Here is a 20,582-nt window from a genome sequence, read left to right on the forward strand (position 1 = left end):
ACTTTATTGATGATCTTGAAGAAAAACATTTGAGAACCTTAATAACATACCTTAGATGTTTAGAAATTACACCTTAGCGGAGTATTTAGCAGACCCAATCTTCTGAGACTTAGGCTCCTTTAGTTGTAATTTGGATAGGTTCAAAAGAAGTTCTTTTAACTCTTAAACTTCTTTGCATAATGTTACCCGCTTGTTATGATATTCTGGATAAGCATCTATTTTGTTTATCAAGTATTGTTTTCTTTCAACTTTGTGTGTGTGTGTGTGTGCAGATGTTTGTGAATTCTTCTGTGGGATCAGAGGGCACGCCTATTGTAATCAGAAAACTCCAAGTATAGCAGCAGGGATGGATGAACAGGCTCTTTTAGGGCTAAATCCAAATGCTGATTCAGACTTCAGGCAAAGGGTAAGTTAAGTCGGCTTAATCATTTTTTAAAGCATGTTACGGAAAGATTTGCATTAGAGGACTTGAATCAAAAATATACATCTGATAAAGGTTTAATTTGGGTGGAAATGAATAGAGAAACAAATTTGAGGTATTTGACTATATTCTGAATACAGAAACAGTGAGTGATTGTGATTTATTTTCTCTTTAGTTGGCTTAAAAGTATTAAAATCTCATGTAATTCAAGGCAGGTCTTTATGTCACATCACTATTTCTAACTATTTAAAAGTTGTAATTCAAAGAATTGTTCAAGGAGCTTTCCATAGTAGCCGGTGTACATATTTTCCCATTGCTTGGTTTGGTCTAAAAAAGTTGCTTAACCCTCATGTTAGTGATAGTTAACATCCTTGTTATTTAGACATGTAAGTAAGCAGTTATGATATGCTATCAGGTTATGTAAAATGATCACATGACAAAGAATCCATTATGAGGTGCCGGGATATTTGGGTAAGTATAAACAATTAAACGTAATTTAGCCTACACCTGTAATCATGACTATGGCTGAATGACAGAAGAATCTAAAGAACAAGCCTATAATTAAATTTTTTAAAGGTGCGTGGGTGGTTTGAAGTATAAGGTAAGTGGATGGAGAGTCATTTTCTTCTTTCTACTTCTCATAGCAAAGAATATTTTTTATAAATGAGCTAAATGAGGTTAACAATTTCACAAAAAATAGCAATTTAACAATTTTACAAAAAAATAGCAATTTTTCTGCTTTTAAGCAGAGATTTTTTTAAGTAGTAAAAAATTTCCAGGGGTTTCCAGCATAGTATCATGTGCATGTCTCTGCTGTTAAAAGAAGTAACCAGCCCTCCAGATGGAGGTAAATAACAAGAATTGAGATTTAAATAGCTAATTACAAGATACCTATCAAACTGGTTAGGACATGAAAAGTCATTAAATGTCCATGTCTTCTGTGTATGGACAAATATTTCTTTTCATGGGAGTGTAAGCTACCTGCTTCAAACCCTTAGTCACATAGTCGAAGCATCACAGACCTGTACCTTTAGTCTGGCTTGGTACTACATAGTTATTATAACTAAAATCTTTGACTATTTGTTTAGTTATTAAATAAACTTCTGTTATTTTTTATGTTCCTTTTTTGAAATCCTTTGTTTTATAATTAAATTCCACCATCCAACAGGTTTTTTTTTTAATGTGCCATGATTTTCTTTTTCAGAAAAGTAAAACTAGTACACTGGCAGTGGTTTTAATATAGAAGTTAGGTTTTTAATCAATAAAAATGGGTTCTATCAGTCACAGGCATATGTTAGGCATCCTGGTGCAGGCTTAATTTGATATCCCATTAAGCCAACCTGCATAACAATTAGGATGAAAAACAAGGAATCTTAAGGAAAAGTGAGTTCTGATAGTCCTGATAATTGGAATTCAGGAGTAGTGGGAACTTAATTCAGTTTCGTAGTAAGATAAATGACTAGCAACCCTGGTTCCCAATTGTCTGTCTGTAGTTCTCTGTTTTCTACACGGGCAGTAAGTAGCTGAACTGACTCTGTTGCCACTTAGAGACAGTGGAGCATTAGAAAGAAGTTACGAGAGAACTGGGTGATAAAAGCTTTGACTTGTTCGTCATCGCCACAGTTTTGTTTTTTTTTTTGATGCTAGTATCACTTGGATTCAGAGTGCAAAGACTAGCTAAAACTGAGATTTTTTCAAGTTATTATCACTAAAAAAATAGAATATCTGTCTTCGGTTTAAAACTTGCTATTATTTAAAGAAAATGGTATGTCAGTGACAATTCTAGCAGCGGAATCACACCTCCCCCAGCTCTTTTGGTAAGTGAAATATTAGGTGGTAATGCAGTATACGATTGACTTCAGCATTGTCCCCTGCCCTGGCCCCTGAGGTATTCCTAAAGGAAACTCTAGGTTTCATGGAATAGATATTGTTAGACACCTGAACCAGATTATTTTGCAGCTGCTTGGGTTCCTGTAGTCTTAATTTCTAAAAATAGCTGTTACTTACACTCAAGATAGTATTTGGTGATCTTCATCTGCTCACGTTTATTTATCTGGTCCTCTGTCAGTGGGAGCAGCCACTGAGACCACATCTGAAAACGGATTCCCTCATTCATACAGTTACATGACACAGGAAACTATCACCTAAATACAGTGGATTTTTTGCTGCTTATTTTTTTTTAACCTCTAACTGAAAGGAAAAAATAATTTTATATCTTGACAGTATATGTGTGTGTGTGTGTGTGTTTGTATGTATGTATATATATAAACATAGACACACAAACACATGAATATATGACATATACACACATGACTAAAACAAGTTACACAAAATAATAGTTATTCTTGCTAGGTGCAGTGCACTCTGATATTCTATATTCTGTTTCATTTTAAAAATTGCTGATCAAGACCAATAAAATTGTCTTCATCATGGATGGGGCACAAACCACATTTAAAAAAAATATACTGGCTAATTGAAATTAGGTTCCTCTAAGGCTTAATATTGTTTCTAACTAATTTCAGGGTTTGTATCAGTATGTAATTGCTTTAAAATCATTTAGCAGTGTTTCTAGAGATTATTGTTATTTTCCTGACTGAGATATTTTTTACAAGTTGGTGAGATTACTGTTTGTCCATTGTCATATGTGAAACCTGCATCTGTCATGATTCCAGTTGCAACATACTAATGGAAAAGTGGCAGAAGTCACTCCCATTTTCCCGACAGTGGTAGAGAGCATATGGACTTGGTGCTGCATCCATTCTAGAGTGTACTTGCTCTTATGCCAGGCCCCAGCATTTGTGAATACAGGGATGAGAAACACATTTCCTAAAACTTTGACCATTTCAATTATTTGGTACTTCTGCAAACTTCGTATCAAGCACTTGAACTCTGACTTTAATCTCACTTTTTAGGAAACTTACATGATATAGCTGAAGATTTTAAATAACTCTCCTTTTCTGTTAAACAGTAGATCAAATGGCATACAGAGTATGTTTCTTCTTTTATCATCACCTCTTTAATAGCATGTTTGCTATTAAATAGGAAAAATATTGTTTATATACCATTTTATAATTGCATATACCACAGTAGTATAGCACTTGAGTGTTTTCTCTTTGATCTTCCTAATAATTCATAGATATCTGCAGGGCATTTTTGTGTTTTCTCCTTTCCTGTAAGGAAACAGGTTGGAGTATCCAACTGATGGAATTTGTTTTTTACTTAACCTTTTTCCTAGGAATGATCACTAAGTTGCACATACTCAGAAGCCTGAATTCAATGTTTAGCTATTTTTTATTTAGTCACTTTTTTGTTGTTAGTTTGCTACTCCCAGAAAACTTTATTGAGTATTGGCAGAGAATTGAGATTGACTATTCCAAATGCATTTTCTGCTTTGCAATCTTACAGGCCCTGGCCTATTTTGAGCAGTTAAAGATTTCCCCAGATGCCTGGCAGGTGTGTGCAGAAGCTCTGGCCCAGAGGACGTACAGGTGATTAAAACAAAATTTGCATGATTTGTAGGAGAATTTAAATTTTTGTGAACTTGACAGGATTGTTATATTTACCTGTTTGGAAAATGTTTTCATAAAAACATTTTATGACTTATATTTTGGAAAACTATTCAGTGTAGAAATGAGAAAAATAGTAAACTAATAATTTGGCCATTCCAGAATTGACTTCTCGTTAAAATATCCTTTGCCTTATTCTGAGTACCTGGCAGTAGATCCCAAGTGGCATAGAGTTTCTATACAGTAGAAACTTCCTTATCTTCTTATGATGGGGAGGGATAGTTGGTTTTCTAAAAAGTTGGTAAAGGAGATAATCAAAAATTATATATATCTTAATTTTTAATTTTAATTTAAAGTATATAAACAGTTACTAATCTTTTGATATTGGACCAAGGACTTTTATTTGCGTATATGCCACTAACATTCACTTCATCATTCTCAACGTTGATCACACCCATGATTGATCCTCTGTAATTTCCACTTTGGGTCCCTGTAGTGGATTGAGGAACAGTGAGTACAGATTTCTAAACTTTTTATTTATTTGTTCCTATCTCTCCAAGTTATCTGTCTCACATCACATAGGTCCAAGGTTTTCCCCCTGCAGTGTGACTTCCTATGAACTCTTTCTAAAGCATTCAACTTAATTTTTATGAAAATATAAACCGTCATCATACTCATTTCATTAGTTTATTTAATAATTAAGTTACTTACATACAAAAGAAGTACAATGCACATAGTGAGGCTTGGGGAAACACAGCTGACTAGTTGTAAATAAACAACTCTACTAGTGGGAGTAGAAGTTTATAGGGGTCAGTGATGACTCTTAGCTAGAGTTCTTGGCATGCTGTGGGTGTCAGTCACTACATTTTATAGCTGAAAGGAAGTGCTCCAGTTTAGTGAAAGTTGGTTTTGAGAATATCTATATGTCTTAGAGTAAGTAAGGGCTGGCTTTTAATTAAAGGCTCCCTATAGTTTATATTTTGAGTGGAAGATCTATGTCATATAATTAGTTAAAGCTTCAGTACCATCCATGTTAAGATTAGAAACCCTAGGGTCTTAGAAGAGATGCAAATTAAATGTAACTTTTAAAAAAAACTTTTAAAAATTAAGTTTCATTTTCTTAAGTGTGAAATTATTAATTTTTTTGGTTAATTGATGTAGTCTAAATGAAGATAACATCTCCGTTCTTATATTGACTAGTTAGCTTTGTATATGAAAAATTGTTCCATGACTAAGCCTGGCCCAGACCAACTGTCTTAAGATGAACAGATTGTTGTTCACTAACAGGACTTGGTCAGAGTTTGTAGCTGGGTGGGTGTTGATTTTTAATCCCCTTTTATAAGGGCAATATATTGGTAACTTGGTTTTCTGTATGAATTTTTGGGGCTGGACTGCCAGTCCAGGTGACTCTGCTTGCTTTGGATTTGACTGCAGTAGAACTTTTAAGTATGACTTTGATGACCATTTCTGGTTTGACTCAGTCTCTGGCTGTTCTACCGTTTGTAATTTTACATCTAGCCTTTCTATTGTAAAACGTAGGAGTTGTTCTGGGAATCCTAACATCTAGAATTTAGGGGGAATGCCTTCTGTTTGCAAAAGCACTGTATGTACTTAAAGTGCATCTTAAATTTTTTTGGTTATTGCGTTTGCCAGATTTCCATTGAATATTGTATAACATAAAAAGTTCTCTTAGCTTTTTAAACAAATGGATGTGAATGTAAAACTTGAGATCAATAAGCCAAAGGTCTAGTTTGAGAAACTTTTCAACTGTAGTTTATTCATTACTATTTTACCTTTGATTTGTTTTCCCTAATTCATATTCTGCTTATCTAATTTTTCTTTTTTTTTTCTTTTTCAGTGATGATCACATTAAATTTTTCTGCTTTCAAGTACTAGAACATCAAGTTAAATACAAGTAAGGCTTTTCTCCCTGAGATTTGTGGGGAGAGGCTGTTTTGTTTTTTTTTTAACTTTTTAATTAATTAATTTCTTTTTGACTACGTTGGGTCTCTGTTGCTGCAGTCAGGCTTCCTCTAGTTGCAGCGAGCAGGGGCTACTCTTCGTTGTGGTGCCCGGGCTTTTCATTGCAGTGGCTTCTCTTGTTGCAGAGCACAGGCTCTAGGCGCACGGGCTTCAGTAGTTGTGTACAGGCTTAGTTGCTCTGTGACTTGTGGGATCTTCCTGGACCAGGGATTGAACCCATGACCCCTGCATTGGCAGGCGGATTCTTAACCACTGCGCCACCAGGGCAGTCCCGAGAGGCCATTTTTAAATTAGTTTTTCCTTCTTTGGGGACACCATAACATAGGTTGTAAATTGATGGTATATGTCATATCCAGCTCATAGATGTATTTTGATTTATCCCAAAAAGTGTTTTAAAAATACTGAGTTCATTGGTTACGTATAAAAATCCAGGGCTTCCCTGGTGGCGCAGTGGTTGAGAATCTGCCTGCCAATGCAGGGGACACGGGTTTGAGCCCTGGTCTGGGAAGATCCCACATACCACGGAGCAACTAGGCCCGTGCGCCACAGCTACTGAGCCTGCGCGTCTGGAGCCTGTGCGTCTAGAGCCTGTGCTCCGCAACAAGAGAAGGCCGCAACAGTGAGAGGCCCGCGCACCGCGATGAAGAGTGGCCCCCACTCGCCGCAACTAGAGAAAGCCCTAGCACAGAAACGAAGACCCAACGCAGCCAAAAATAAATTAAAAAAAAAAAAAAAAAAAAAAATCCAGTCATTTCACAGGAAAAAAAATAGATTTCCAGCTTTGGAAAAAATTAGAAGATCTAGCGATACTGAGCCTGTTTCTCTGAACGATGACTCTCTGTTAGAGTTGAGTGGCAGTGTGGGCACTTGCATGTAGAACCTCTGCCTAATTTAAGTAAAAACTGAATTGCTGCTCTGGGGATCCTTAGTTTGCCTACTGATTTATTCTGTAAACCACAGACCTGAGACCATGGATGTATTTTCGTCTGAAAAATTGTGTAGCTGCCATTTTGTTTTAACATGAACTGAACCACAAAACAATGATCAATATTGATACCCCACCTGCCTCTCCCACCCCTGTCTTTAAAGCAGTGATGAGAGGTATTACCAATTTGTTTTAGGGAATTTTAGGTAGTCGAGTGCTGTACAAATTTTCTCATTCAAATTTATAAGAGGCCGTTACTTTTTTAAAACCACAGACACTAAACATTATCATTGTTATTTTTCTTCCCTATTTTGAACAGATATTCAGAACTAACTACTGTTCAACAACAACTGATTAGGGAGACACTCATATCTTGGCTTCAAGCTCAGGTAAAATAGTAGTTTTACATTTAGTACCTCAAATTGCCAGATATTTAAATTTTTATTTTTGCAAGAGTTTGCAACTTCACCTCAAAAATGTCACTCATTTATCCTCCATTTCATCATGTAGCTCTTTTAGAAAGTGCTGTTTTTGAAGATCACGGGTAGATGAAAACTTAGCAATAACTTAAAATTATTTTGATAATTGAAGCTGTCATTCTGCTCATGACACATGGTGGAAACTTCGGTTTTAAAATGTAATATTTTTTTAACTGCTTGACAAAAGTGGCTTTTCTGTTCACACTTAAGGTGAGCCCTCCTGGACAGCCTCTTAACAAAGAGCCCTTTTCAAAGGAGCCAATAGAGTTCTTTATTCACTACATTCTTTTTCATTAATTTTAGCTAATCTTAATGTATTAAAGCAGTTGTGTAGCTCGGATGTTTATTTTCCTTAAAAAGCAAGCAGCTAAAAGAAAAATCATTGAATTTTTTTTCTTCCTAGAAAAAATTATAGGAACTATTAATGCTCTGCCCATGAAACTTTTCTCTGAAAGTGTGAGAGTGAGGTGTAACCATTAGCACCTTTGTTCATTTGATTGTTCTCCATCTGGCTAGTCACCTCAGAACTTTGGTAATTCTCAAGCATATTTGTTGCACAGCTGTTCTAGAGCCTAGTGAAGTTTGGTGGGGTTTTGCCTATTAACGATAAATAGGAAAACAACGTTTGAGTCTTTTCCATTTACATTTAACATTATGAACTATTTCTCTGTTTGTCAGATGCTGAATCCCCAACCAGAAAAGACCTTTATACGAAATAAAGCAGCCCAAGTCTTCGCCTTGCTTTTTGTTACAGAATATCTCACTAAATGGCCCAAGTTTTTTTTTGACATTCTCTCAGTAGTGGACCTAAATCCAAGGGGAGTAGATCTGTACCTCCGAATTCTCATGGCTATTGATTCAGAGTTGGTGGATCGTGATGTGGTGCATACATCAGAGGCAAGTAACTTCCTATTAATTTTAAGTTTTTAATGTAGATATTGTAGGAGATGGTGGGCATGTAATAAAAGGATCAAGAAGGTTTTGTTATTGTTTTTTTTGAGATAAAACTTTATTAAGAATACTTACAAGTTTTTTCAACATTTTGAATTTTGTTTTACAAAGGAATTTAAACTTGGGTTTTTTTTCCAGGTGAAGGGTGAAATTAGAGTATTCAGATTTTTTTTTTAACCAGGCAAGAACTTTCTCTAGAGAAATACACAAATTGATTTTTTCCTATGAATCTACTGTAGTCAAATGTGGCCTATATTTACTACTGCTTTAGAGTCACCGAGTGAGGAAAAAGCATTGCTTATGAATCAGTGCTGGGTTCTTCCGTATTCTCAGTTAGTCACATAGCCTGTCACCTTAGTCTTTCTCTATTTCTGTATTACCCAATATAACTTTCTCCTTTTTCTTAAAGAACACAATGGAAATAGCTTAATTCAAATGTGTATGATAATTTGAGGTCATTGTATGTCAAAATATGTTTGTAACATTTAAGTAATTGCTATTCTCGTAAGTAATTTTAAGTATTTGTATAATATTGAGAAATAACTTTTATCACATGATTAAGATTCCTAAGCAATGTTTGTTTATAGTTTGTGTTTAATAAGAAATTACGTCTGAGGAAATGAGTAGAATGGAAGGAGGAATTAGAAAGAATCACAGGTTATTATTTTAGAGCAGATAAATAGGAAATAGCGGCAGGGAATGTGTTAACAAGTCTGGAAGTTTAATGGTGAGGAAATTACTGTGTACAACTATTATTCCGATGTTAAGCATTATTTTGGGAGGTAATCTACTTTAATTGTGTATATGGTACTTTGTTTTGTCTTTTAGGAGGCTCGTAGGAATACTCTCATAAAAGATACCATGAGGGAACAGTGCATTCCAAACTTGGTGGAATCATGGTACCAAATCCTACAAAACTATCAGTATACTAATTCAGAAGTAACATGTCAGTGCCTTGAAGTAGTTGGGGCTTATGTCTCTTGGATAGACTTATCCCTTATAGCCAATGATAGGTAAGTTAACCTATATTTTAAAAATATAAACCTGCAAAATACAGTATGTAAAACTCATGAATTTGAAAATATTATAACAATTTTATTTCACCATTGCCAGGTTTATAAATATGCTGCTAGGTCATATGTCAATAGAAGTTCTGCGGGAAGAAGCATGTGATTGTTTATTTGAAATTGTAAATAAAGGAATGGATCCTGTTGATAAAATGAAACTAGTAGAATCTTTGTGTCAAGTATTACAGTCTGCTGGGTTTTTCAGCATTGACCAGGTCAGTAAATTTATGTATAAGGTTTTGAAAATGTTAGAACAAATTAGGATAGGCAGTAATTTAAATATGCTTTCCTTTTCTTTTTCTTTTTGTTTTGTTTTTAAATGCTGGAAACTTCCTTGACATTATAATAATGAAACATTGTATCTAGAAAGCCATAATGTTACCTGTAACATTTGCCTTGAACAATAGATTATACCAGACTTAAACTTGAAGATCTGGGATGGTACTTACAATTGTGCGTTTCTAACAAACTCTCAGGTGATACTGTGATACAGCTGGTTCATGGACCACACTTTAAGAAGCATGGCAATGCATTTTGACCTAAATTAGACTCAATTATAAATGTTATATTTTCATCACATTCAACTTTGAGCTGTTAAAGTTTAGCCTCAGCAGAATTAGGGCTGAGGGTGGTAAATTAGTAATTTAGAAACTGAATTTGAAGGTTTTTATTTTTAGTTTTACCTGTGATATTGGTAAAGAATTACTGAGAAGTCTTTGTATTGTTGATATGTCAGGAGTACCACACCTCTGGTATTTTCCTAGCTGACAAATAGTATTATTTTCTTACACTGCTAATAATTGTCTTATTTAGTCCCTGGTAAAAGATTTAAAATGGTGATGGTAGAAATCTCTTTCTATAGGAAACATAAGGATAATTAATGAAAATAACCTAATTTTAAGTTCTAGAATTAGTGCTGATGTGACCATAGGCCAGTTATTATAATAGCAGTTTTATCTCTTTGTAGTGCAGTTGAGGTTCAAATTAAATAGTATCAGAAAGGACTGTTGTAAATTCATATACATAACATAATATGGCAGCATTAACTTTATTAGAGCATATTTACTAAATTCAGCAGTTTAGAGAGGTTTTGAAACCACAGATCTCTTTTTTTTAAGCTTTTATAAGTTGGCAATATCTACATGACTATAATCATTTTAAAAAGTTGCTCTGAAGAGTTAGTACTAGTGGATAATAATAGTAGAAGAATTCAAATTCTTAAGATTTCCCAGTCAAAATGGTAGAATTGTTAGTGTCTAATGTTAGTTTAAGAATGACTCCTGGGACTTCCCTGGTGGCACAGTGGTTAAGAATCCGCCTGCCAATGCAGGGGACATGGGTTCGAGCTGTGGTCCGGGAAGATCCCACATGCTGCGCAGCAGCTAAGCCCGTGCGCCACAACTACTGAGCCTGTGCTCTAGAACCCATGAGCCATAACTACTGAGCCCGCATGCCACAACTGCTGAAGCCCGCGTGCCTAGAACACTTCAATGAGAAGCCCACGCACCGCAACGAAGAGTAGACCTGGCTCGCTGTAACTAGAGAAAGCTGGCGTGCAGCAACGAAGACCCAATGCAGCCAAAAATAAAAAATAAATAAATAAAATAAAAATAAAAATGACTCCTATGATTGGCACTTGACCCATACCTAAGTTTAGAGTTTTTCCTCTTAGGTGGTTGGTTTTAAATTGAAGTCTGTATTGATCATTTGTAGGAAGAAGATGTTGACTTCCTGGCCAGATTTTCTAAACTGGTAAACGGAATGGGACAGTCATTGATAGTTAGCTGGACTAAATTAATTAAGAATGGGGATATCAAGAATGCTCAAGAGGCACTACAAGCTATTGAAACAAAAGTGGTACTGATGTTGCAGCTCCTAGTTCATGAGGATGATGACATCTCTTCTAACATTATTGGATTTTGTTATGATTATCTTCATATTTTGAAACAGGTAAGTCCTCATTTTAATCTTCTTGTCCAGTAGATAATATAGAAGAGCAATAGAGAATTGGAAAATACAGGAAAAATGAAAACAAGAAAATACTCATAATTCTACACTCTAGTGACATTTACTGTTAATTATTAATGTATTTTCATCTTTTTTTTTTTCTTTAAACTTCTTAGCCAGAAAACAGAAATGGCCAGGTTCTAAAATTCACTAGACTAAAAAGCTTCAGAATTAGTTATAGGTTTAGGTTGTTTTTTTATTTTGAATCTGTGTTTATTTCTTTTTCTTTTTTTTAAATCTTGGCTGCTTTGCATGGCTTCCGGGATCTCAGTTCCCCGACCAGAGGTTGAACCTGGGCCCCGGCAGTGAAAGTGCCAAATCGTAATCACTAGACTACCAGGGAACTCCATGAATCTGTTTATTTTTATTTATTTTTATTTTTTGGCTGTGCAGCATGTAGGGTCTCAGTTCCCTGACCAGGGATTGAATCCATGCCCCCTGCATTGGGAGCGCAGAGTCTTAAACACTGGACCGCCAGGGAAGCCCCCTCTGTTTATTTCTAAATACGGTAGAAATTTTGTTAAACGTGGTTCATTTTTTTATTTATTTAATTATTTAACTTATTTATTTTTGGCTGCATTGGGTCTTCGTTGCTGCATGCGGGCTTTCTCTAGTTGTGGCGAGCAGGGGCTACTCTTCGTTGAGGTGTGCAGGCTTCTTATTGCGGTGGCTTCTCTTGTTGTGGAGCCCGGGCTCTAGGCATGCAGGCTTCAGTAGTTGCAGCATGCGGGCTCAGTAGTTGTGGCTTACGGGCTCTAGAGCACAGGCTCAGTAGTTGTGGCGCCCGGGCTTAGTTGCTGCACAGCATGTGGGATCTTCCCGGACCAGGGTTCACACCCGTGTCCCCTTCATTGGCAGGCAGATTCTTAACCACTGCACCACCAGGGAAGTCCCCGTGGTTCGTTATTTTAATTACATATGCATTATTTCTTATAAACAATTTTTTTTTACAATTAAAAGTTTCCCCCTAGAGAGTTGCTTCCAATAATAGACCTTAAAATGTAGAAGGTATGAATCTCCCATATTATACTGATAGCATGTAGCCTTTTAAAGAATTAGTGGTTTCTCATTATGACATTAGGTGAGAGCCATTCCTATTTTATTGATATTTACATTGAATTAGTTCAATTGAGTCAAGCTTAAAATAGTTTTTTTCCAAACTTGAGTTTAGCTTCTGTTATAAACCTAATATGTTTCTGCATGCATACTTTAAGAAATTTTAGGCAATGTGGAAAGGTATGAAGAAAGTTAAAATTGGTATCATTATTGATAGTCCCACTGTGTATCTCATAATGGATTTCTAGGCTTTTTTGGCCTTGTTTAAAAACAAAGTAAGATCATACTTTGCTGTTCTATAATCTGCTTCTTTGCTGAATACATTTATAAGTATCTTTTAAAATCAAATTCATCTACATGTCTTTGCCTACATGTCAAGTTACTTACTAGAAGTGAAATTGATAGATCTTAGGTTAGGTACATTTCAAATATAGAAATGTACTGTCAAACTGCCCTCCAGAAAAGCTGTGTGCATGTTTGAAAAGATCTTAACTGATCAGAAAAATATTCTGATAAGCAAGTATAACTTTAGGAAAGCTAATAAATGATTGCTTTCTTTCAACAGCTTACTGTGCTCTCTGATCAGCAAAAAGCTAATGTAGAGGTAATTGACTTCTTTTTGTTTCTTTTAAACCAATAATAGAATCTACATCTGTAGTCTGCCTTGAAATATAGCTTAATTTCAAATTATATGAAATTAAAGGAGACTGACAAAAGGTATTTTATTCTTAATTTTAGGCAATCATGTTGGCCGTTATGAAAAAATTAACCTATGATGAAGAATATAACTTTGAAAATGAGGTAAGAATTTTGCATTGAGGAGAAATCAGTTTTAATTTTGTTTACTTACATCAAATTAATATTCCAAGTTTTGATTATCTTAAAAAATTAGTCATGGGGTTTTGTTTTTGTTTTTGTTTTTTGACTGCGTTGGGTCTTCGTTGCTGCTCACAGGCTTTCTCTCTAGTTGTGGCGAGCAGGGGCTAATCTTCTTTGCGGTGCATGGGCTTCTCATTGTGGTGGCTTCTCTTGTTGCGGAGCACGGGTTCTAGGCGTGCAGGCTTCAGTAGTTGCAGCACACAGGCTCAGTAGTTGTGGCTCATGAGCTCTAGAGCGCAGGCTCAGTAGCTGTGGCGCACGGGCTCAGTTGCTCCGCGGCATGTGGGATCTTCCCGGACCAGGGCTCAAACCCGTGTCCTCTGCATTGGCAGGTGGATTCTTAACCACTGCGCCACCAGGGAAGTCCCTAGTCTTGTTTATATTGACCTCTATTTAGGGGAAATCAATGGAAACTTTCATAATCCTTCATTTTTTTGTATTTTGTCCCTCTTTAAAATGACCCTTTTAAAAACACTTTGTAGCATTGAACTTCATTGACAGTATTATTGGTGATCATATTTCACTTTATATTTAGTAAGAGTGATCAGTTGAGGCCCAGTTGATGGACCTCAGATCATAATTGTCTGTGGGAGAGTAGGAATGAGGTACTTAACTGTCTCTGGACTTGTTCTGGTTAAAGTCTTGTCCAGGGTTGTCAGTGAGTCAGCTTTTCATCAATCACAAGGGTCATCGGTGCTTTCTAGCAACTCAGTGATGGCGTGTACTGTCTAGTTGTGTGCTAACGTGTTCTATTACCCACTTCAGGCATTCAAAAACTTCTAACTGTAAAAGAATAATGGTGATGATCACCAACACACCATGCACTTATGAAGTGCTAGGCTCATTACATATAATATCGTCAATCATGTGATATTATTGCAGTTCTTAAAGTGGACAGTGAGATACAAGGAGTATAAATAAGGTGCCAGAGTTCTCACAGAGCCCTACATGAACCCATCCTGGCTTAGACTCTTGTTTTTGTTTTTTCCCCAAAGCCTTGCATTATCTGTCCTTTGCTTAATTGTCCCTCAATAACTCTCTCCTGTTAGACTTTTGTTTTTAATGTCCTCCCTATTGCTATTTCTGGCTATAGGCTTTCATGGTCTAGGGCTGTGTTCAGATAAAATTATTTGTGAGCAGGAGGGGAAAGGCTACTGAGCATAGTACATTTTCCTACATAAATAAATATTGATGAAAAAATAAAAGTGTATTAAATTTGTAAATACAAAAACTAGTGAGAACTCACCATTTTATGTGTTTTAAGATCTTTTAAGTTTTTTAATGGAATTTTTAAAATATCACAGGGTGAAGATGAAGCCATGTTTGTAGAATACAGAAAACAACTGAAGTTATTGTTGGACAGGCTTGCTCAAGTTTCACCCGAGTTACTGCTGGCTTCTGTTCGCAGAGTTTTTAGTTCTACCCTGCAGTAAGTTTGTTATGCTGTTTCTAACAAGTCACCTCTTTCCTTTTCTCCCTGATGATGGTCTACCATAAGTGATTCACGTGACTTATTAATTTATGTTACTTATGAAGATCTTATGTGTATCTCTGAAACAATGCACTTGCGTCTGATTTATCTTGATTCTTGGAGGGAAATACTGCTCTTTGGAATGTCAATAAAATGGATTTCATTAGTTTTATATACTTTTGTGATATGAATTATGTTGCAAAGTTAACAATTGCTGTGACTGTTTAATAATTAAAGAGGCTTTGGTTGGTGTCTTTTATCCCGTGCATCACTAGTTGTATAGAAAGTTTACATTCAGATTTCACTGACATATTATATACCTTGGTAGGAATTGGCAGACTACAAGGTTTATGGAAGTTGAAGTGGCAATAAGATTGCTGTATATGTTGGCAGAAGCTCTTCCAGTATCTCATGGTGCTCACTTCTCAGGTGATGTTTCAAAAGCTAGTGCTTTGCAGGATATGATGCGAACTGTAAGTATACTAAAGATAATTTATTTTGAACATAATTTTCTGTTTTCATATAAGCTAATGTGAGTTCCTTAATTGTTAGAGCTTAATATATGTTAATACTGGGACATTTTGATGTTGCAGTAAATAAGGATAGATTTCTTAACTTTTTCCTGCTCCAGTTGGTAACATCAGGAGTCAGTTCCTACCAGCACACGTCTGTGACATTGGAGTTCTTCGAAACTGTTGTTAGATATGAAAAGTTTTTCACAGTTGAACCTCAACACATTCCATGTGTACTAGTAAGTATACACTTTACTCTCAACTTTTATTTTCCGTGTGTTTCAGCTAATGAGCAGATAGTATTCTATCTTCCCTTTATTACTTTTTCCAGAGCCAGAACCTCTCAAAAACTCTTCAACACACTGAAACTAACCCCTCCTCCATTCCTTTAAAATGGAGTTTGTCTAGTCAGTTATTTAAAACAAATACTCAAGGGCCTGTTTGTGTGTAGCGTAGGCTTACTTTTTTTTTTTTTTTTTTGCATTACGCGGGCCTCTCACTGCTGTGGCCTCTCCCGCTGCGGAGCACAGGCTCCGGACGCGCAGGCCCAGCGGCCATGGCTCACGGGCCCAGCCGCTCCGCGGCACGTGGGATCCTCCCGGACAGGGGCACGAACCCGCGTCCCCTGCACCGGCAGGCGGACTCCCAACCACTGCGCCACCAGGGAAGCCCTAGGCTTACTTTTTATATGTACCTAGTTCTTCCCTTCTAGAGCTAAAAAGTAGAATTTGGTGTGAACAAAAATGTGTCATGACAATAGCAATAAAAGCCTTAAATAAGTACAGAAATAGTAAAAGTGTCTCTGTTTCTTTAGATGGCTTTCTTAGATCACAGGGGTCTGCGGCACTCTAGTGCAAAAGTACGGAGCAGAACTGCTTACCTGTTTTCTAGATTTGTCAAATCTCTGAAGTAAGTACAAAATTTCATCTATAATGTTTAATTCTTGTTTTTAAGATTGTTAAGTAAGATGTAAATTATTTTCTAAGAGTCTGTGGTAGATTTGGTCTTTTCGTCCTAAGGCTTTTGTAAAATTTTGGTGTTCCTTTTTGTATCATGATGTTACGATTTCTTTTCCTTCTCTTTAGCCAGGTACTTTGTTCATCGTTAAACAGTGATTTGTTTGAATATTTTTGTATGTAACACCTGTCATCACTAATGACATTAGTTACGTAACAGTTTTACTGCTGTAGATAACTCTATGGCTTCTTTGAAATTCTAAAGATGATATTCCTTGGAAATACATTTTGAACTTAATCTGTTTTATATTGTATTGTTCTTTACTAGTACCAGTTTTTGGTATGAAAACTACTTATTCTTAGGCTTATAAAATTGTAGTTTAAAAAAATCATAGATAGTCTGAATGATCACATGTGTGACTACCTTAGTACTGAACTTTTTTTTTTAGTTCTGCCTTAAAGAGGGATTTGGCATTTCCACACTTTGCCAAGCACTGTTATTTATGTAATTGTGGTTTTCCTTTTTGCCTTTATTCAGTAAACAAATGAATCCTTTCATTGAGGATATTCTGAATAGAATACAAGATTTATTAGAACTTTCTCCACCTGTAAGTATCTATCCTTCTGAGTGATAAGTTTTCCCCAATATTGAGGCTACATATCCCTTTAGCCTTTAGTGTTAAGGCCTTTGGGCGTTTTTTTTTTGTTTTTGTTTTTGTTTTTTAAAGTGTGGATGGAGGATGTGCAAGGGTTAGTTTTGTTTACCAAAACTCTGTTGAGATACAGTAAACAAAACATAGTAATAGAAATAGAAAGGAATCAAACTTTGACTGATAGATTTAGCAGTGTGAGATATGGTCTGCTCTCTGTACTGTTAAATGCAAGTGAAGTGTTTTTTTTTTGGAGAAGGAAAATTCGGTTTCTAAATTATTCTCTGTTTAGTACTATGATCACATTAGCCATTCTCAGTGACTGCTACTGGTAGACTGAAGTTTTTCTGTGAAACTTCTGGCTTGGGGTAAAAAAAATTTTAATGCTGGTTGATCTGTATATTTCGGTGTTTATTTCACTAGACAGATTTATGTTGAGATACTTTGTAAGCACATTTTGACTGATACATGTTTTTGTGTAAAGCAAAATACTGACCTTGACATTTTTTTTCATTTTGATGAAAGTTATTACTAGAGCTGCCACTTGAAAAGTGTTAAACATAAAATAATATTTTGGGTTTTTAAAAAATAAATATCAGTATTCAGGGTACAAAGGTATATAGTTTCATTGCATGAAAGGTTACTAGTGCATTATATGGTTAAATTATCTTTGCCTACACATTAAAGAAACATACATATTAAAATACTTCATGGGACTTCCCCTGGTGGTCCAGTACTTAAGACTCCACACTCCCAGTGCAGGGGGCCCAGGTTCAATCCCTGGTTGGGGAACTAGATCCTGCATGCATGCTGCAACTAAGAGTCCACATGCCGAATCTAAGAGCCCGCAAGCTGCAACTACAAGTCCGCATGCCACAGCTAAAAGATCCCGCATGCCACAACTAAGACCCAGTGCAGCCTAAATAAATAAACTTATATAAAAAATAAATAGGGACATTCACTTTTAAAAGATGAGGTCTTTTTTTTTTTAATAATAAGCCTGCCACATAATTTATCTGTTTTAAGACTAGGCTTTTAAATAATTTCTTAACAGGGAGCTTTATTGTTAGAGCTAGAGGGGCCTCTGATATTTTCCCCCTCCTCCTGGCCTCTCAGACTGCATAAATGTGAAAAATAACAAACTCATTAATAAAAATGGATCAATCTATAGATGTTTGCTTATGCTTGAATGAGATCTTTTTTTTTCACTTGCAGTCTTATTTTCAGATGTTCTAAAGTAACAACTGTTGTGTATGTGTGTGTTTATTGTATGGTGTTTACTGATTTAACTCTTAAACACTCTAAAGTATTAACTTGTGTGGCTTTTGTCCTAACATTCAAAGCACGTTGTATACCTGATTGTTAGCCTCCTAATAATAAATAGGTTTTACAAAAGAAAACAAGTTAGAAAACTAACAGTTACATTATATGACCATTTATGAAGTTTTGTTAGGGGTAGAATTAGACCCATGATCTTTTGACCTCTAATTCCATTTGTTTTCCATTATATGATCCTGGGAAAAATTTTATTTTATAAGTACTCAGTCTTCTTTTTAATAATGAGTTGATGTGATAGATTAAATCTCCTGTCCCTCTTGTACTTATTCTCATCTAAATGAGAGGAACTGAACAAAGAAAAACTTCAATAAGACTAAATTTCATTTTAGGAGAATGGTTACCAGTCTTTGTTGAGCAGCGATGATCAATTATTTATTTATGAGACAGCTGGAGTGCTGATTGTTAATAGTGAGTACTCAGCAGAACGGAAGCAGGCATTAATGAGGAATCTGTTGACTCCACTCATGGAGAAGTTTAAAATTCTGTTAGAAAAATTGATGCTGGCGCAGGACGAAGAAAGGCAGGCATCTCTTGCAGACTGTCTCAACCACGCTGTTGGATTTGCCAGGTGAGTGATTGCATTTAAATTTGTGAAGTGATTTTTTTCAACATACACAGAATCATTTGCTTGGATTTTTCTAATTGGGCATGCATATCTATGTTTGTAAAACTAGATTGTCCAGAGAATTGTTTAAATTGTTTCTTTTCTAATTCATTGAATTAGATTTAACTGAAGAAGGAATTAGTTCATGTCACATTATGCATTTCTGACTTGACAGTTATCTAAATCCTTAACTCCTCTGATTTCTTTGTTATAAATTGATTACGTATTTAAGGAGATTAGTCTAGGTGTTTATGTACCAATGACATCAGGGGATCAGTTTTGGAACCTTAAAGAGAAGGTGCTGAGCCTTCTTTTTAGTTGTTACATTGTGTCCTGAAGACCACCCAAGCTGCCCTTTGTTTCTCTCTGTTTATTGGCAAATAATAACAGCATGAAAGTTATAGTGATTGCTCATTAGAAGCTACATAGAGAAATTGCTCTGCAGAAGACTTTAGTGCAAAAGCTTATGTTAAAGATGTTGTATAAATAACTTGATCCTAAGATTGTTTTAAATATAAATTGGTAGTTTACAGATTGTGTAGTATAGCCTATTCATAATAAATAGATTTTTTTTCTCTTTTCTGCATACGTTATCAGCAGAATTTTAGTAAAACATTTAGGTGGACTCACATTTGAGAGATTGTATTAATTACATTTCATTCATTCATTTAATTTTAACTTGAGCTCTTTCTGGAATGGTAACTGGAAGCAATAGTTTACAAGTAACCATATCAGCTAAAGATAGACATAGCTGTGACATGGAAAATAAAGAAATGGCTTCTTTGTTTTGTCAGTTTTATAATTTGTTGTGTGTTGTTTTTGACTACTCCATAAAACATTTGAAGAATAAACTTAAAACTAGTTACCTGATAATTGTTTATATAGTCGAACCAGCAAAGCTTTCAGCAACAAGCAGACGGTGAAACAGTGTGGCTGTTCCGAAGTTTATCTGGACTGTTTACAGACGTTCTTGCCAGCCCTCAGTTGTCCCTTACAAAAGGATATTCTCAGAAGTGGGGTTCGCACGTTCCTTCATCGCATGATTATTTGCCTGGAGGAAGAGGTCCTTCCGTTCATTCCATCTGCTTCAGAACACATGCTCAAAGATTGTGAAGCAAAAGACCTCCAGGAATTCATTCCTCTTATCAACCAGATTACAGCCAAATTTAAGGTACCACAAACCTTCAGAGCTCAGAGAATTTCCTGACTTTAAGATCTCCTGACTTCAAGATTAGATGTATTTATCTTTAGGTATATTTTAGCATTTGACCCTTGTTTTTTTTTTAAAGTATGAGTTTCTTGGGGGCATGGATCATAGGTATTTTTATCATCCCCAGTGTCTGCAACACTGCCTGACACATAGGAAATGCTTAAAAGATGTTTTAATAAGAATAGACCTTTTCTGTTCTATGCAGCAGAAGAAAACTATTAGTCTGGTATTTTAGAAAAGCAAATAAAACAGCATTGAATAATAAATGCCTAAAGAATAAATTTTAAGCCCTGTAATTTGGGTGCCCAAGTAGTTTAAAAATAATTCAGTGTCAGTTTTATGTACAAGGAAATGTAACCTAAGCGTAAGTTGGCTAATAAAAATTACTAACACTTACATAGTGTTCTGTGTTCAAAATCTGTTCAGAGCATTTTCTTATACATTCAGTTGATCTTTGTAACAACCCTAGAAGTTAAGTATTGTTGTTTTAAGGATGAAGAGACTGAGACACAGAAGTTAAGCAATTTGCTCAAGGGCATGTAAAGCCTGAGAGCTCAATCATATAAA

At 35.6% G+C, this 20,582-nt stretch overlaps 1 protein-coding gene across 2 annotated transcripts in view; it reads left to right on the plus strand.

Annotated features, from left to right (window-relative positions):
* Positions 1–272: 272 nt before the first annotated feature.
* Positions 273–20,582, plus strand: part of XPOT (exportin for tRNA) — a 34,775-nt gene continuing 14,465 nt past the window's right edge. The window contains exons 1-17 of one of the 2 annotated variants that reach the window (XM_082635781.1): positions 273–406; positions 3,827–3,909; positions 5,786–5,842; positions 7,155–7,224; positions 7,993–8,211; positions 9,094–9,278; positions 9,379–9,547; positions 11,046–11,282; positions 12,961–12,999; positions 13,134–13,196; positions 14,579–14,703; positions 15,074–15,218; positions 15,377–15,496; positions 16,072–16,166; positions 16,752–16,821; positions 18,531–18,769; positions 19,691–19,976. In XM_082635781.1, the coding sequence (XP_082491907.1) occupies positions 347–406; positions 3,827–3,909; positions 5,786–5,842; positions 7,155–7,224; positions 7,993–8,211; positions 9,094–9,278; positions 9,379–9,547; positions 11,046–11,282; positions 12,961–12,999; positions 13,134–13,196; positions 14,579–14,703; positions 15,074–15,218; positions 15,377–15,496; positions 16,072–16,166; positions 16,752–16,821; positions 18,531–18,769; positions 19,691–19,976 (2,262 nt within the window). In that variant the 5' untranslated portion in view covers positions 273–346. Of the gene's footprint in view, positions 407–3,826; positions 3,910–5,785; positions 5,843–7,154; positions 7,225–7,992; positions 8,212–9,093; positions 9,279–9,378; positions 9,548–11,045; positions 11,283–12,960; positions 13,000–13,133; positions 13,197–14,578; positions 14,704–15,073; positions 15,219–15,376; positions 15,497–16,071; positions 16,167–16,751; positions 16,822–18,530; positions 18,770–19,690; positions 19,977–20,582 lie in introns of those variants that run through there. The other variant, XM_082635780.1, reaches the window with a different exon arrangement.

This window comes from Mesoplodon mirus (genome assembly GCF_964341445.2).
Source record: "Mesoplodon mirus genome assembly, chromosome: 11".
Lineage (NCBI taxonomy): Eukaryota > Metazoa > Chordata > Mammalia > Artiodactyla > Ziphiidae > Mesoplodon > Mesoplodon mirus.